Genomic DNA, 19,279 nt, shown 5'->3' on the forward strand with positions numbered 1-19,279 from the left:
GACGCTGATTGGCTCGGCCTTCTGAGGGTTTCAGGCCATGAATGAGGCCAGACTCTCCCTGTGAAATGAAATGAAATGTATTTCCGGGGGAGGCTGGTTTACGAGGCTAAACTCATACTCAAACTCATAGATTTGCTAACTTCTAACATTTTATTTTTTTAAATTTAAGGGCAACGCAAAATGAGGAATGGGGATTCCTCTGACTCTTCTGACTCAGATGACTCTTATGAGGATCGGAAGAGGAAGTGTAAGAAGAAACACAAAAAACATGGGTCTTCAGACTCCTCTGATGATGACTGGAAGAAGAGCAAATCCAAAAAACCCTCATCATTTGGAAAGAGAGGTAACCCATCATCTGGAAAAAGATGGCTCACATTTCTATTGCTTCTGGAACAATGCACATACAAACAGCACTGTTGTTTACATTACACTTCAGCAATATTATGCACCATTCATTTATTTATTTATTTAAATGCCCCCAAAATTTGGTAAATGTACCCTGTTTTATACATTGAAGGCAAAAGTTTAATTTGTTTTATTTATTTTGATCACATTACATTGAAGCTAGATGACCTGGGAGCTAATGGCTTTTTGCATAGAGCTTTCAGACTCCTGTCACATGGACCTAGCAAGGTTACGGAAGATGTTCATGTTAGTGGAAGCATCTTTTATTGTGACACTGCAGTCACATTTCCATCATAATTTCAGTGTAGCATGCTCATGTATTGATTTTTTTTTTATGTGGCATAATGCTAAGGTAACACTCTCCCCTCCACCCAAACACAATCTTATATAGGCTATATTTACCAGAGTCAAGGCTCGCCCTATTACCAAACAGCTATGTAGAGAGTATCCACAACTGTATCAATTTAACCATGGAGTGAAGAAGAGTACTGCACTGCAGACACAAGATGACTGGTTTAACCCCTGATCTTCATGTCATGTCAGGATTATAAATATATTTGGAATTATTACACAGTGTTAATTTATATTTTCTTTTGATGATCTGTTTTGTAGTTCTGAGCCCAGAGGACGTTGTCCACCGCTACAAAGCGGTCCTAAAAGTCAGCATGACCAACACCTGTGAAGAACTCGGAGTGGACAGGAACACCATTGCAGGGACTGCGGTCATTGCAGATGTCATGATAGCCACAGAGGGCGCAGACTTTGGGGAGCTGCCCCTCTTCAAAGAAAAACAGACTTTAGCGAACTACGCAAAATTATGCAAGGCATTTGTAGATGCCAACAAACCCCTGCAGGAAAAAATCGAAAAAATGAGGAAGGCCACAGAGCTGCTCCCTATCAAATATAAAATGCCAAAGTGAGGGATCAAGCTCTAAAGTGCAGTAATTTCAATGTCGTTTAAAAAAAATTACATTTATTTTAATGTATTACTGCACTGTCTTTTTGTTTTATCTGGTGGGGATTCAACCAAATTTCTTGTATCCAAAAACCTTTTAGTGGGTAGTTGGACCCTGGTTTCTTTTCTCCAAAGATCTTTTATCTTTGCCCCTAGAGTTTGATATCGTTCAATAACCGTTGACTACCCACTCCCTGCCATTTCCACTAGGATGTTGTCAGCCTTACTCGTTTTATTTTGTAGTAGGCATTGTCAGTTTGCACTTTGGATCAGCAAAGTTTTATTTTGTTACGATTATTTCTACCTCTTCTGACCCTGACACTTTTTTTGGTGTTAGATTCCATACAAGATGCAACTGCACTTTGCAGTTTTTTGCACTTTTTTTATAACATGTCCTACTTGTTTTGAAATATAAGTACACTTGAAAGCTATGCCACTGTTTTGCACTTTAGGAGTATTGAAGTTACTCTCTTCAAGTTCACTGTTTTGCAGATTAAGAGCATTAAAGTTAGTCTCTTTGACAGGTCACCTGTTTTTGCGTATTTGTCACAGGCTGTGTGAAGGAGTGTAACAAAATGCATTGTATCTTTATGTAAAGGAAAGTTCAGGGTAATACCATGGAAACAAACCACGCTTCCTTTTACAGNGGTAATTACTTAGTAAATAGTTGCAAGTTATCAGGTAAATACTGGGTAATTACCAGGTAAATATCAGAGTCATTACTACCCTCACTGTCACTACACAGGTTGATTGGTAATACATAATCTATAATTCCTGGATAAATACCTGGTAGTTTTCAGTATATATCTAGTAAATACCAGGTAACTAGTTCTAGTATTTACCAGGTAAATATCAGGTAACTACCAGGCAAATAAGTGGTAGTTACCAGGTAAATATGTGATCATTTTTGAGTAAATACCTGGTAATTACCAGGTAAATATCTCAGTTATTATCACCCTAACAAAGTCACATATAGACACATTCAGTGGGTTTATAGTCTTCAATATGCAATTGCAGGATATCTACCAGGTAATTATTGGGTAAATACCTGGTAGTTGTCAGGAAAATATCTAGTAAATACCAGGTAACGTGTTGGTATTTACCAGATAAATATCAGGTAAATATTTTTAACTACCGGGTTTAAAATCTACAATATACAATTACTGCGTATCTACCAGGTAATTATTGGGTAAATGCCTGGTAGTAGTCAGAAAAATATCTTGTAAATACTGGGTATTTACATGGTAAATACTGGGTAATTACATGGAAAGTACTTGGTAATTACCAGGTAATTACATTTAATTACTTGGTTATTACTTAGTAAATACATCTTATTACCAGGTAATTACCTGGTAATTACCGGACTGTAAAAGGAAGGGTTAGTGTATGGGGCTGGGCTTTAGTCTATCATCAATATTTCATGGTTGGACCTATAGATGTCCATAGACTGGGTAACCTGGATCCTCATCTCAAAATGTGAGTATTGAATGTATGAATATTGACAAGACTGTGAAACTGTTTGCCAAAAAGATATCTGACAAATTAGAAATAGAGGTAACACTTCATAAGTCAGCCCGCGTTGTAGAGTGTACCTCTCGCCCCCTTTCCCGGGAGTTAGCATATAACTCCTGGGAACTTACATGTACTTTCCGGGAGTTAGTGCATAATTCCTCCCGGTCACTTACCACATACTTTCCCGGGAGTTAGAGTTTCCCTCGCAGTCACTTAGCACATACTTTCCCAGGAGTTAGAGTATAACTTGTCATTTATGTAATTTCCCGAAACTTAAGGTTTAATTTCCTCATATGAATCTGTATATGTATGAAGTGCAATAAAAACAAATGCTTTTGCTCTTTGCTCATGGCAGTTGATTCAGTACCTTTTATGTAGCCTGTGTGTCATCAGGCAATTTCACCCACACTCCAGGGTTTTAATATTTATGTTTTGTTTACATTTAATTGAATGAGTTTGAATATGAATATTTCAAGAAATGGGTCTATATTCTGCAAATTGCCTAATTAACGGGCAGGCTGGAGTACAAAGCAAACTTACCTCTCTCAAGTGCACATCTCTGGAAGTCTTGTAGTGCCATCCGAGGACGAAACACAAACAATACAGTAATGTAATAATATAGCCTACATATATCTTAAAATACACAATAATGAGTCATGAAAAGTTATAAAATGTTTTTATTATTTAATTACACAGAAACCACATGGTAGGTGCTGTTCTCACATCTACAGGGTACTTTCACCAAAACATACAGGGAAACTAGGCAGTACTTTCCACCTAAGTATATACTAACAATAGAGACCGGGCTGGATTATGAAGTTTGCACTGTTTGCCTGTCCTTATTCTGAAAGTACTCGGTAATTTCCCCAAAACTTACAGGGAAACTAGGCAGTACTTTCCACCTAAGTATATACTAACAAAAGAGACCAGGCTGGATTTTGAAGTTTGCACTGTTTGCCTGTCCTTAGTCTGAAAGTACTAGGTAATTTCCCCAAAACTTACAGGGAAAGTAGACAGTACTGTCTGTTTTTACCTGTCAATCTAACTACATCGCTCTAGCATAGTCCTATTGATCAAACAAGGTGTCAATCACAGTCACTCTGCTTAGACCAGCTGTCATTGGTCAAACAGGGAGGTGCACACTTCCCACTGGTTAAAGGTACAAAGTCCCACCTCTAAGCGAGGAGCTTGTACTCATAGGCGCAGGAATGACACGAGCAGACGACAAACAGAAACGAGTGAAATTACACAATGTCTACGGTGTGAAATGTTGATGTAAACACAAAGCCAAACGTCTCCCAGGAGGAAACTGATGTTTTGGTCCGGGAGGTCCGAGCTCGCAGTGTCCGAATATACGGAACTGCGAGCAGACCTCCACGGGCTGATGATGCAAAGGCAGCCTGGGACGAGGTCACCACAATTGTAAATCAATGTTGCCCGGATACACTGAGAACCGTTGCCCAGTGCAAAAAATCGTTCAATGATGTTAGAAGAAGGGCCAAACAAAAGCTCTCTGAGCACAGGAGGCAGATGGGGGCAACAGGGGGCGGCCCCTCCACCAGCGTACCCCTCAGCTCGGCGGAGGAAATTGCGTCCTCCACGCTGTCCTCCGTCAGCATCGAGGGCTTTGGTGGGATAGAGGTTGGGACAGGTAAGACAAACATACAAAGAGGAGAGGAAGAAGGGGGGGGGGGGGGGGGGGTGATCAATAAATAAAATAAATTTAATGTTGAAATAATTTGAGGTCAAAGTGGCATCCACGGCATGTAGCTATGTTGTGTATAACGCAACATGCCACGAAGAATGCACTGACATTCTGGAAACTTGCCTGTGAGGTTTTGGTGACGTGTGCGCACTGTCCACTGGTCAGCCAAACTTCAATTACACCGGCTGTGCTCCGCCTGCGTTGACAGTAGACCTGGTTTCAGCTGGCGAGCTTTTAGCGCACCTTCAGCGAAGCCTTTTGGCACGAAACTGTCACTGCGCCAAGCTGGATCTGCCGATACCTCCCCCTGCTGCGCCGCCACACCCATCTCAGCGCACCTCGGTCTGCCAAACTACCAAACTGAGTGCGCCTCGGGTTGCGCTGCTCGAAACTAGCTCTGCGCGGGGGTTCGCCACCCTGCGCCACCCTGCGCTGCGCCGGGAAAAGAAGCTCCAATGTTAAAATACCATTGCATAAAAAAAAAAAACATGTTACTGCCTGGCAGAAAAAAAAAATGTTTTGATCTCCATAGCTAATTTCCACTAGCCTGGAAATCCAGACCCAAATCTAGAAAGATTTAGGGTCTGGCCATGAGTAATGCAAATGGCCCAACTCCAGGGGCAGCACCAAGCATGCATTTGTAATATCACTGCATGCTATTGCATAACACTATGACCAATCAAAACAATACACGGGGTGACGTATACGCTTAGCTACCAGCGGAGCTAACTGGTAGATTAGACTCTTGCCATCTCCAGTTGGCAAAACAGCAAAAACGTCCTTCTTGCAAAGGAAAGACTCGAGCGCTGTCTTCTGTTCCTCTTTTAGAGAAAAAGCCAAGTCTAACTTGTTCATTGTAGCGGCCAAAGCCGTTTCAAACAACTGGTGTTCATCCGTAGCCATCTTGCAATGTTTACTGACTGATTCCGGACTTCGTCATCGCAGCGCTGTCGTCATCTGTTTAGCTCGCCTCTGGCCCGCCTATAAGATATTTTTGTCTTCCTCAGTGGATGGATAGTTGGTGATGTCACTCATTTGTTTGCAACCTTTTTTGATGTGGCTCCTAAAACAAAGTATAGTCTAAAATGACTCCAAGGTTTTTGAACTCTGTGGCAAGTTTTAATTCATCCTTTCCCAGAATTACATTAGAGTGAGACATTTTCAGTGGTTTCTTAGAGAACATCATGCATACGTTTTTTTTTTTGATATTTAGTAGTAGGCAGGATCTTAAGAGCCAATCCTGGATATGGGTCACTGCCGATGTGAGAATACAAGCAGCTTTAACAGCATCTTTTGCTGCAGTAAAAATTACTGCATCGTCAGCGTACATTTGAATATTAATATTATTACATATATTTGGTAGATCGTTAATAAATAAAGAAAACAAAATTAATCTTAATTTAGGATTCCTTAGATAAATATTTTGCGCATCCCTGATTTCCAATTTCTCTTCACATACTCTCTCACTATTGCCAAATTAAATAACTCACACGAGTGTTACTTCTTGTTTAATCCATTTATACATACTGTTGATTTTGTGTTATTTCATATTATCCTCATTCATTTATTCAGTTGTTACCCATTTAGCCTAATTAAATTTTAATTTATTGGCAAGTCATTGTCTGTGTGTATTTCTTTTGAGCAGGAGCTAAGATCCCTGTATGGAGAATTCCCAACCCAGATATTGAGATTGATTCATTATTGATAAGCGTGCTGACGAAGTAATAATTGGTTTCAGGAGTTATTAATTTTATTAGTCGCTACCCTTATTAGGACGGTGGTGCCCCAAACTTTATTACTGGTGAAAACATTCTCAAAAAGGTATTTCCCCTACAATCATATGTGTATAATAACAGTAGAAGTATGACTAATGATAACAGCAGCAGGAGGCATCAGGCAGGACCACGGCAGCAGCACAACCACACGTCACACCATCCGGGCACCACTGCGATATAAGTTAACCTGCGAGACAGTGGAGCACAAAAGCTCCGGAGAAGAAGCCGAGTTAGTGACATGCAGTACAGCCGAGTTAGCGAGATGCAGTAACAGGACATGAGTGTTAGCAAAGGAGAGAGAGAGAGAGAGAGAAGGAGAGAAGGTGCCCGGTGTATTATAGGGGGGTCCTCCGGCAGACTAGGCCTAAGTCAGCCTAACTAGGGGCTGGTCTAAGGCAAGCCCTAACTATAAGCCTTATCAAAAAGGAAAGTCTTAAGTCTAGTCCTAAATGTGGAGATGGTGTCTGCCTCCCGGACTGCAATAGGAAGATGATTCCACAGAAGAGGAGCCTGATAGCTGAAGGCTCTGGCTCCTGATCTACTTTTGGAGACTTTAGGGACCACGAGTAACCCTGCATTCTTAGAGCGCAGTGTTCTGGTGGGATAATAGGGCACTATGAACTCTCTAAGATAAGATGGAGCCTGACCAGCTTTGTAAGTTAACAGTAGAATTTTAAATTCAATTCTGGATTTTACAGGGAGCCAGTGCAGAGAAGCTAAAACAGGAGAAATATGATCTCAAAGTACAGGAAGTTCATTTTGGAGCCACACAGTAATGTTGTGCAAATAATTCAATGTGTTTGGGGCACAAAAAGGAGTACAGTAATCACAATACACTCTATCATGCGAAGAGAAAGTACCAGATTCACTCGTGTAGCGAGTTAGGAGAAACTTTAACATTTTATGTCAAATTCCTAAGTATTTGTCTCCTCTTGTAAATTTAGCAAATACATTAAGTTATTCCTTTCTTTGTTAAAACAAACAAACAAAACATTTGTTTGTGTTTTTGCTGCTGTGTTGCAATAAAAGTATTTCCACTTATTTTCCTGTAAACCCTCTCTGAATGGTCTTATCTTACCTTCGTTCTGTTCACTCAAGATAAAAAATTACAACACTACTGTCTTCTTTAGTGACAATTCAAAAACCCTGGATGACCAGTGATGTCTGGCTTCTCATCAGAGACCGCAAGGCTGCCTTCACATCAGGGGACAGAGAACAGTACTGCATTGCCATGGCAAACCTGAAGAGGGGTATTAATTCAGCCCAGAATACATACAAAAGGAATATAGAGGGACATTTCCCTGACAGTGATCTGCGGCGGATGCGGCAGGGAATCCAGCACATCACTTATTACCACAGACCACACAATCAGTCAAACTTGGCTCCCATCTCTCCTCCTCCTCAATGTTCAGCACTGGCTAACCTCAAGGTTGTGTGCTGAGTCCACTCCTGTACGCCCTGTATACGTGATTGTATTCTTTCCCACCTCCAGACTAATGAACAGTTCTTTTCCTGGGCTGTAAGAAAACTAAATAAATAACTAGAACTGCAAGCAGTTATGAACAGGGGCAAAGCCTCCCCGCGCAACTCGGCCCCCATGCCCCACGGAGCCCACGGAAGTTGGCCCCGAAGCACGACGGGCTCAGGGCCAGCGCAGGGACACGGGCCAGCGTCCGAGCCGCGGTATTTGCTGTAATGGGAAATGCGCCGGAAGTGTGAGAGGCTGAATGTGTGGCAATTTGGATTTGTTGTAATAAATCATGCCCACTTTGACCAATCATTACTTAACTTTATGTCCGGCCTCAGGAGTGACCCCACATCACACTCTTGAAATCTTGTACTTGAGACTTGATGTTTGTGGGTTTTTAGCGCCCCCCATTAGCCGATTTGCACCAAATTTGGCACAGAGCCTCTGGATGACCTCCAGAACAAGTGAATTAAGTTTGATGTTAAAAGCTTTTACTTTGACCAAAATATTAAACAATATGTGTTTTTTAGCTAGCAAAAAAGATTGTTTGGTTATAACTAGCGCATTTTTTGGAGTGCCAAAATTCTTTTGATAACTTTTGATCAGACACATCTGGAGATTCTATGTGCAAAGTTTCACACAGATGGCGCTTAAACCGTAGGAGTAGTTCGAAAAAGTAGGTTTTGGATATGTGGTAACTTAGCAAGGGAAAATTGCAGCCGAAGTGGGCGGGGCCTATGTCAGAAAACCCACCTCTATTCAGGAAATACATTGCATTGATGTCCATGAATGTGTTGTTTAAAATGTGGAAGTTACAGGCAAAGTCGCATTTGCATCTGTTATAGCAACACCTATAGGCCGATTTGCACCAAATTTGGCATAGAGCCTCTTGATGACCTCGGGAACAAGTGACTTAAGTTTGATGTTGAAAGCATTTATTTTGACCAAAATATGAAACAATATGTGTTTTTTAGCTAGCAAAAAAAAAAAAGTTTGATTATAACTAGCGCATTTTTTGGAGTGCCAACATTATTTTGATAACCTTTGATCAGACACATCTGGAGATTCTATGTGCAAAGTTTCATGCAGGTGGTGCTTAAACTGTGGGAGGAGTTTGAAAAAGTAGGTTTTGAACATGTGGCAAATTAGCAAAGAGAATGTGCAGCAGAAGTGGGCGGAGCCTGTGTCAGAAAACCCAGCTCTATCCAGGGAACACATGGAGATAATGTTTATGAATGTGTCATTTAAAATGTGGAAGTTACACGCAAAAATGCATTTGCATCCGTTTTAGCACCACCTAGTGGAGCATATGCACAATTTTTGGTATGGAAGATCTGTGTCCTTTTCTATATGTACCCTATAAATTTCACAGCCCTCAGCATAATAGTTCAGCTGTAGTAAATGTTTGTTGTTTATCCTATAATAAGCCACGCCCACATTGACCAGTCATGACCACCTTCAATATATGGCCTCAGGAATGGCCCTACTTCATACTGACCGAATTTCGTAGAAATGGGTGTAGCCGTTTAAGAGATATAAACTTCCCATATTTGTAGTGCCTCCTAGTGGCCAACATTCGCCAAATTCGGCTCATACCTTCACAGTGTCATGCCAACTAAGGATCTGAGATTTGGTTTTGATAGCATTAAGTCTGACTGAGATATGCAACAGTTTACATTTTTATAGCTAGCTACACAAATTTGTTAATTAATAATTTGCGGAATTTTTGACGGAACAAAATTCTTTTGATAACTTTAGATCAGGTCCAGGTGAAGAGTGTACGTGCCAAGTTTCACGCAGATCGGACAAAAGCCCAAGGAGGAGTTCAAAAAAGTAGGTTTTCCAGTTTTTGCGATTTTGCAATTCTGTATTGACATGAACAAAAACATTTGTGTCTGTAAGCTGCCATTTACCCAACAATAATCGTCTGTGCTATTCAGAGTTTGAACTTTGAAACGACCACCCAGGCTTTGCTGAGTCAGTGTACCCCTGGTAGTGTGCAGGTCTGGCTTATGGAGGGACAGGGAAGAGGGGAGGGACTTTATAAATGATCCGGGAGAAGTGTTGCTGTATTAGTTAAGACTGAGAGCACTCAACAGTACAGAGGAAACCCTTTTCTTTAGCCCATGATGGGTTACAACAAGCTGTGTTTGTTGCTGCTGCTGCTGAGCAGCTACACACTGGCCCGTAAGTAGGAATCTTTTTTGATTCAAAGTAATTGGATTATGAGAAATTTGAAGAAAATCTTTTTTTTTTAAATATATTTTTTGGGGCTTTTTGGTCTTTAATTGAAAGGACAGACAAGCGTGAAAGGGGGAGAGAGAGAGAGTGACATGCAGCAAAGGGCCACAGGCTGGAGTCAAACCCGGGGCACTGCAGCAACAGTCTTGTATATGGGGCGCCTGCTCTACCACTAAGCCACCGATGCCCCGAATTTGAAGAAAATCATAAAAGTTTTTTTGATAATAATTGTAAAATTCATTTGTATGCTAGTTTGCATATAAAGGCTTTCTTATCACCAGAAATTTTGACTTTTCCTTTTAAGAAAAGCACAGGTGTTACTACGAACATTAATAGTGTCTCTGTTCTGTCCAATTCCCAATAAGCCATGATAGAAGCAAGCATGACCAATACTAGGATCCTGAGACTGAAAATGGAATTCAGCCTTGTACATTTTATTTACACCTGTGCATTTTAAGTCCTAATGTCTTCTGTGAAAGAGTCGTAAGTGTAATTGTTCCTATTGTTTATTCTAGCAAGTAAATGGAATGTTACTAATGACACCTTTTTTTCTACCATGGCATGTCAAGGCATGTTATATTTTTTACTTGAATATGAATGCTTACTGTTGTCCTTACATACATATGTTAAGTCCTTGGTTAAAAAGGGCAGACATAGTGCGTGACCATGTATATATATTTGTTCAAAAATGTTTTTATCATAACAGTTTTCCAGATTACACATTACTTTCCTCTTTTTTTCCCCAGAGGAAGGCAGTGATAATAAGCCACAAACTTCAATGTGTCTGTGTAAGTAGCTACCAACACATCAGTTATATCCACATCAACAAAACCTTCCAAAACTTCTTCTGAGGAGATTGCAATTTGCTTGGTTTCATTACTGCTCTGTGCTGTTTTGGTGATCAGAATAATAAGAGTAATGCAAAAAGTCTATATTGCACTTTTTAAAGTGTTGATAAGTCCCCAAAATGATGCAGTTACAACAGTCTGGACTTTGTCAGTTCCTGTGAAGGGCTTGACAGAGTGTGTTCCTGTAAAAGTGTGTCTGTGCATAGGGTAGATGGAGGGGTGATTGGTGTGCAGTTGCAAACAGACACATTGGCCTGTTTAACAGATCAATTGTGGCTGTGCTGAACTAATAAACACATGACCTGCTTTCTGGTGATAGCAACAGAAGCCAATGGACTCTTGCTCCTGTACTGTTTATGATTCACTACTATAGCAGTGGCTTACTACTGGGAGCATCATTTAGCTGCTTCCAAAGATCTGCTGCCATGTAGTGATGTGGAACCTTAACGGTGAACAGAATAATCCTAGATGAACATGTTCTCATCTTTAAAAGCAGTGCTGGCTTGAACTCACACACTTAGAGCTTTTTACATAAGATCTTAAGCCTAGTTCAGACCAATGATACGCGACAAGACAAAACTGGTTTCAAACGTTGCAGAGAAAAGTTGCAGAACTGGACTGGAACTGGTCATCTGTGCTTGACCCAAGCCGGTTGATAGTGTCACCTGTGACTTAGCTGGTCAAATCACAGGCAGTTGGTTTTAGAATGTAAAGCACGTCACCTGTTTCAATAGCCGATCGGCTTGTAGCGAAGTCCAGTGGTCAGGTCAAAATGACCACACACACTGTTCGCTTGCTGTTGTGGCAGGTGCTCTGTCCCCACTGAGCCCCGTTTCCATCCTCACTGTGTGCCAGAGTTGGACAGTGGGTCCCTGCTGCTCCTCGCTGTATGTGCTTATGGCCACTCACACACACACATTCTGGTTAAATAACCAGCACCAGTATTATTATTGTGCCGTATCTATTAGACATATTCCATCTGATGCTCGTTTTGTTTCTGTTTTTCACCATTTCATCACTATTACAAACGCAACTGTAGCCAGTATCTCACTATCACTATCCTCATTCATATTTTAAGAGGCTATGAATTATATTCAGCAACAAAATAAGCCTGAAAAGCTGGAAATCAGATCAGAAGTACAGAGAGTTGTTGCATAGAGATGATACACTTTCTCACGCATTGCAAGTAGATACATGTTTCAATTTGTCTCGTCGCAAATCTTTGGTCTGAACTGGGCTTTAGAGAGTCAATATCACCTTGTGATACCATTATCTTATTGCAGTGGCATCTAGATTCAAGACCTTCAAGAAATATATGTACCAGTACACCACAGACAGCAGAAATCGTGTGGTGGGCACTACTGACCTGATGAACGGCCATAAAGTCTCTTGTCAGGTACATGCCCGTTTGTGTACCACTTTGTGAGGTCACTTGATAACACAGTGTTCTTGCTCCATCTCTGTCTCTTCATTGACCCTGAGTCTGCTGTTATATATCTTTAGGTAGAGATCGAAGTCCCGCAGACATGCAGATTCATCATGCACACCAGGGACTGTGCTCTCAATGAAGTGTCTGTCATGGATCCCCAGGGCCAGCCTGTCCACAGGCATGCACCTGGCTCCAAGGCCTTCCAGGCTGCTATGGAAAAGTTAGTGCAAAACATTCTTCACCATGACTTCATACACATGCAATAACATGATGTCTTTTTTATAAATTAATATAAAAAACATTTTTTCCTTTTTTTGGTTCCCATGTTGAGCATTGACAAAGCAAAATGGTTAAAGACACACAAATGATAAACTCTTTAAGTTTAATTTCAGTCTGTGGCTCAAGAGAGCAGGTTGCTGTCCGCTGTTCCAAAACTATTTCTTTTTAAATCATGCTGCCAGCCTTAGAACAAACTGCTAAGAAAAAACTGTTAAAACTGGTGTGAGTTTAAAGTGCAAAGTTTAAACTCACACCATAATATTACCATGCCATTATACTTTCAAGCCACTATAATCTATACTTTTATAAAAACAATTTATCAATCAATCAATTCAATCAATCAATTTTATTTATAAGCCCAATATAACAAATCACAATTTGCCTCACAGGGCTTTACAGCATACGACAGCCAACTTTGACTATACCTGTAACTCAATACTTAATACAATAGCACCTATCAAAACCCGGAAAGTCAAATCAACCATCAGTATGCCATGGCTTAATAATCACACAAGAGATTTGAAGAGAAGATGCAGACAGGCAGAGAGAAAGTGGAAAAAGGACCGTCTGGTGGTGTCTTTCCTCATCCTGAAAGAACTATTGTCCGCCTATCAGAAAACAGTCAAGGAAGCCAGGTCCTCACACTTCTCAAATATCATTACAGTGAACCAAAGGAACCCTAGAATGGTCTTCAAAACCATCAACTCTGTTACTAATCTTCCTCCTCGTCAGTACACCGAAACCACCCCGATGAACTGTGAAAAATTTCTATCCTTTTTTTACGAACAAAATTAAGGAAATTAAATTCCAGATTGACCCCATCATTGACCCACCTTCTCCAATGTGTTACCCATGCACCCTGCTAAACTGTTTTCAACCACTCACACTGTGCACTTTAACCCTATGGGCCCTAGGTGTTTTTGGGGTATTTTTAATGCCTTTACTTTTAAGCTCATATCACAGTCATTATAAAGGCTACATACACATGCTATATCTTGTTTTTGCCATCATTTCATGTCCTACTATGTGCCTGTATTTTATATTAATTTTTATATCAATGAAAAAAACAAATCCGTGTGACCAAATTCTTACATTTTTACATGTATCTCACCATAGCAAGTTGGAAAAAGACATATTCTGCCATATATGAAGAGGGGAGACTCTCTGGAATCTGGCATTATAAGAACCATGATGCTGGGACATTCTGTCACTTCACAGCTGTCCAAAACATGTGGTTTGTGCCAGGCGGACATAATTGCCAGTATTTTTTCATTATTGCAAGAAATTCCATTGACTCATTCACAAGTCAAAAATGTGTTTTATCTGAAGGAAACATGCAATATTTACATCTAAGATCATAGAAAAATAGTCAACCAAGTGCAATGATGTGCTCCAAGATAATATTGGCCACTTTGTTTGCAGTAAACTAAGTTTGTTGTTGTTTTTCAGTTTCAGTTATAAGTCTGTATTTACAGCATGATGGGATGACAGCACAATGATGTGTGTGTTATCATTGGAAAGCTCTGCTCCTGCGCTTTCATGTGATATGCGTGGCATTTCTGTGCGACCCTGCATTCGCTAGTAATCCATCCAAGAGTAATGTGTGTGCAAAGCTGTATGAAAGCTCTGTTATACATAATTTTAGTGTAATTTTATCATTTTATTTCGCTGTGAAAACATTGGACGACAAGTGCTTGGTCTTGTTAGAAAGCTATGATTCCGCTGTTTCACGTGATATGCGTGGCTTCTCACTATGACGCACGGTCGCGGAGAAAATCCACAGAGAAGAACAGGTGTGAATTTGGACGCACTATGCATCGTTCGGGCCGACAGGGTTAAAGGACATTATAGCTAAAATAAAACCGTCAGGGACTGCTTCAGATATTATGCCTTCCAGATTTCTGAAGGAAGTTTTTAACAATGCCGGCCCCTCAATTTTAGCTATTCTTAACAGTTCTTTGTCCTCCGGCTGTGTTCCCTCCTCCCTCAAGCATGCAATAGTGCACCCCTTTTTAAAGAAACCAAGCCTTAACCCCTCTGATTTTACAAATTTTCGACCAATATCAAAGTTACCATTTTTATCAAAGGTTTTAGAGAAGGTTATTTATTCAGAAATCATATCTTTTATGACCACTTTTAACATCTTTGATAAATTTTAGTCTGGTTTCTGCCCATATCACAGCACCGAATCTGCTCTGATTAAGGTAACTAATAATCTTTTACTCACAGCTGATGCTGGTGACTGCTGTTTTAATTCTTTTAGACTTGAGCTCTGCCTTTGACACTGTGCATCACGCTATTTTATTGGATCGGCTTGAAAAGTGGGTGGGCATTAGGGACACTGCTCTACTGTGGTTGAAATCATATTTGTCAAACCGGACTTTCTCAGTAGCCCTGGGGAACACCTCCTCTTCAGTTGTTTCTCTGACCTGTGGTGTTCCCCAAGGCTCCATCTTTGGTCCGCTGTTGTTCAGCATATACATGCTACCATTGGGACACATCATAAAGAAATATAATATCCAGCACCAATGTTATGCTGACGACACACAGCTGTACGTCCCTTTAAAACCCAGTGAAGAAGGCAATTTTAATCACCTTTTATCCTGTCTGTCCGAAATAAAATGCTGGATATCCCACAACCTTCTCAGATTAAATGAAAATAAAACTGAAATCATTCTCTTCGGTCCCCCAAAGTCAATCCCTGTACTACAGAAACATCTTGGTTCCCTGTCTGCCAATATCAAACCCACAGCCAGGAACCTGGGTGTGATCTTTGATGGTGACCTTACCTTTGATAAGCACATAAAAAGTGTTGTTCATGTGTGCTTTTATCAGCTCAGGACCATCTCAAAAATTAAGTCCTATCTCTCTTTGCCCAATCTTGAGAAGGTTATCCATGCTTTTATTTAATCTCGCCTGGACTATTGCAATTCTTTGTACTCTGGGCTTAACCAAAAACTGCTCTCACGTCTTCAGCTAAGCTTCAGTACAAAATGCTGCTGCTGGTCTCCTAACAAATGCTAGGAGACAAGAGCACCTCGTTTTAGCCTCTCTTCACTGGTTACCAGTCAGTTTTAGAATTGATTTTAAGATTTTACTGATTACTTTTAAATCACTTCACGGCTTAGCACCTGGCTATATTGCTGAGTTACTCCTCCCCTATGAGCCTGGGCGCAGCCTCAGATCCTTGGCCAGAGGCTGGTTGGCTGTTCCTGAGTCCCGGCTCAAGACTAAGGGTGACCGGGCTTTCGCAGTCAGGGCTCCTCAGCTCTGGAACTCCCTGCCCGAGGATGTTAGGCTTGCAGAATCAGTTTTTAAATTTCAAATCAAATTTTATTCATTTTAACACATGGTCTAAATCCCACCATGTTTTAATTGTTCTTACTGGACAGCTCTTATTTTGGGGGGTTTATTCCCTCTTTCCTTGTTTGTTTAATTTTATGCATTTTGTGTATTCTAAGTGTTATTTTATTCTGTAAAGCACTTTGTAACTTTGTTTTGAAAAGTGCTATACAAATAAAGATTATTATTCGGGCCCGAAAGATGACGAAGTCATCCGCGTAGGACCCTATCGTAATCGCGCTGTTTTTAATTATTGGGGCCCGAGCAGGAGACCTGCAAGGTCCCTATTGTTTTTTGAATGATTATTATTAGGGCCCGAGCAGGTCACAGACCTGCGAGGTCCCTATTGTTTTTCGAATGATTATTAGGGCCCGAGTGACGATGAAGTCGTCCGTGAGGACCCAAGTCGGCCATTTTGATTTGAATTTTTTACATGTTTGAACGAACTCCTCTTTGGGATTTCGTCCGATCAACTTCAAATTTGGTACAGATCATCCTGAGAACATGCTGATCAAAAGTTATTAAAAGCTTTTCTCTATGTCAAGGGGCGTGGCCGCTAGGGCATGACAAATTTTGGCGATTTTTCATTTTCTCGCCATCGAATTTCAAACGGCTCTCACACCCACATACTTGATCTCAGCAGCTTCAAACTTGCTGGACATGATGATGGCTCCGCCCCGAACGCCCCGATATGTTAATATCCCACCTTACTCATAGCGCCCCCCAGTGGTAACTGGAAGTGACCAGTTTTTACTTTAACATGAACTGATGCCACAAACTTGACCGCATCAACTTCATTCCACTTCTAATGCATGCAGAAGAAATTGGTGAAGCTACCTTATGAACGCTGTGAAGCTACATCTAATGGTGTCCGTGTGGCACCGTGGCGACTATCGATCCCTCGCCACTAAATACATTTATGTTTTTGATGGCTTCAACGACCTCATCTCCTCATGAAAATTGATACACAGGTCAAGAATGGTGAGCTCTTACATCTGATAGGGGCGTCACCCATGGGAGGGACAAAATGCCTCTATAGCGCCCCCTTGAAATTTTCAAAAACCCCTCCCCATAGGGTGTTTTTTGGAGTTGGAACATGAAAATTGGTACACATGTGTATGTTGTACAGACGCACATAAAAGTCTCTGGCACCAAAGGTCTACTCCAAACAGGAAGTCGGCCATTTTGATTTAGACTTGTCATTTTGGCGTGATTTCCACGTTGTATTTTAACGAACTAGTCCTAGGGATTTCATCCAATCGACTTCAGATTTTTTACAGATCATCCAGAGACCATGCTGATCAAAAGCTATTAAAAGCTTTTCTCTATGTCAAGGGGTGTGGCCGCTGTGGCGCCTCCATCACCACAAAATACGTTTGGCTTTTTGATGGCTTCAGCGACCTGATATCCTCACGAAAATTGATACACAGATCAAGAATGTCAAACTCTTGCGTCTGATAGGGGCGTCGCCCATGGGGGGAGAAAGTGCCTCTATAGCGCCCCCTTGAAATTTTCAAAAACCCCGCCCCATAAGGTTTTTTTTTTTGGAGTTGGAACATGAAAATTGGTACACATGTGTATGTTGTCCAGACGCACATAAAAGTCTCTGGCACCAATGGTCTACTCCAAACAGGAAGTCGGCCATTTTGATTTTGACTTGTCATTTTGGCGTGATTTCCACATGTTGTATTTTAACGAACCAGTCCTAGGGATTTCATCCAATCGACTTCAGATTTTTTACAGATCATCCAGAGACCATGCTGATCAAAAGTTATTAAAAGCTTTTCTCTATGTCAATTATTATTATTATTATTATTATTATTATTATTATTGTTCCGACATTTCGTGTCCCAATTTCGCCCCTTTCCCAAATTTCAAAATGCTTCTAACTTTCCACATTCATCCGGCCGGATCCGAAATTCGATATTTTTAGGTGGTTGCACATGGTCACCACTAGGTGGCGCTATAATCAAGGAAAGTGCGTTTTGGGTCATAACGCCCATATACTTTGTGGCACATTCAAAAACCTGATATCCACGCGTTCAGTCAATTGTGCTGAATCTCGTGATATAGGCCACGCCTATTTCCGCCTACCGTTTTTTTTTTCCGCAAATTCGCAAAATGTCGCAAACCTACTTTTTCAAACTCCTCCTAGGCAATTTCACCGATTTGCACGAAACTTTGTGGAGTCTCCTGACAAAAAGTTATTAAAAGAATTTCGATATTCCAAAGAATACTTAAGTTATTAAATAGCAACTTCCTGCAGATTTAGTTCAAAACAGGAAGTGTTGCATATCTCCACCTTGGTGTATCCGAATGACATGAAACTCAGCTTACCACTTCCCAATGAGCCCCTGAGGCTCTGTGCAAAATTTCAGGTGATCACCACAAGGTGGCGCTCTTTAAATTGAAGTATTTTATATCTCAACGTTGGTTGTGCGGATTAACACGAAACTTGGTATAATTATTGTCAATGCCCCCCTGAGGATATCTGACGAAGGACTTACCGATCCACCACTAGGTGGCGCTCTGGTGGCCATCTAATTTAATATTTGGCACTGTGCCAACACCATAACACTCATGGAAATAAAATTGATAGGGGTGGTATAGACTGGCCCCTGTAACTCACACACCAAAAATGACCAGCAGGTGGCGCTATTTTCAATGCAAAAGCGTTTTTGGCTAATAACTCCCATATAATATTTCGCACACTGTAAAACCTTCTATTTACTTGTTCTCTGAATTCCGCTGAATTGTGTGGTGTAAGCCACACCCACTTGGTAACTTTCCATTCGCTAAATCACGACAAATGAAAAACGTAGTTTTTCGAACTCCTCCTAGGCGAATTGACCGATTTGCACCAAACTTTGCATGTAGCATCTGTCAACCCTCCTGACAAAAAGTTAATAAAGGGGACATATTATGCAAAACTCACTTTTTCTTTGCTTTAGTATGTATATTTGCATATCCGGAGTGCCTCCCTACCCCTTAAGAGTGATTTTCGACCACTAAGTCAATGTTTTGTAAACTTGCTGAGTCAGGAAATGTGTCTCCAGAAGAGCCATTTGGATTTCACCCGCACTGTTACGTAACAGTCTGGGTGAAATCTGAGCGATATGAATACTCCCACCCTCACGCTGGGTATCTCCTCCCATATTACGCCGGCTACCTGAACGAGGATCCGCCATGACAGCCTGACCGCTACCATGTACAACCCGAAAGCCAAGCACTCCTGCTCTGTCGTCGGATGCACAGATACTCATGTTTCCCTACATCGCCTCCCTGCCAAAGAGGATATCAGAGCGAAGTGGCTAAATTTT

General features: G+C 41.0%; 2 protein-coding genes across 9 annotated transcripts in view; both read left to right on the top strand.

Moving 5' to 3' along the window:
* Window positions 1-1,885, top strand: part of LOC126400967 (uncharacterized) — an 8,116-nt gene extending 6,231 nt beyond the window's left edge. For all 4 annotated transcript variants that reach the window (XM_050061989.1, XM_050061991.1, XM_050061992.1 and 1 more), the window contains 2 exons: window positions 170-343; window positions 1,018-1,885. In XM_050061989.1, coding sequence (XP_049917946.1) covers window positions 170-343; window positions 1,018-1,325 — 482 coding nt within the window. In that variant the 3' untranslated portion in view covers window positions 1,326-1,885. The remainder of the gene's footprint in view (window positions 1-169; window positions 344-1,017) is intronic.
* A 7,968-nt stretch (window positions 1,886-9,853) lies between these two features.
* The window catches only part of apoba (apolipoprotein Ba), a 108,856-nt gene continuing 99,430 nt past the window's right edge, over window positions 9,854-19,279 (top strand). For 2 of the 5 annotated variants that reach the window (XM_050061941.1, XM_050061942.1), the window contains exons 1-4: window positions 9,854-10,007; window positions 10,808-10,849; window positions 12,193-12,305; window positions 12,413-12,558. In XM_050061941.1, coding sequence (XP_049917898.1) covers window positions 9,947-10,007; window positions 10,808-10,849; window positions 12,193-12,305; window positions 12,413-12,558 — 362 coding nt within the window. In that variant the 5' untranslated portion in view covers window positions 9,854-9,946. Of the gene's footprint in view, window positions 10,008-10,807; window positions 10,850-12,192; window positions 12,306-12,412; window positions 12,559-19,279 lie in introns of those variants that run through there. The other 3 variants (XM_050061944.1, XM_050061945.1, XM_050061946.1) reach the window with 3 other exon arrangements.

This window comes from Epinephelus moara, chromosome 14, assembly GCF_006386435.1.
Source record: "Epinephelus moara isolate mb chromosome 14, YSFRI_EMoa_1.0, whole genome shotgun sequence".
NCBI classification, from domain to species: Eukaryota; Metazoa; Chordata; class Actinopteri; order Perciformes; family Serranidae; genus Epinephelus; species Epinephelus moara.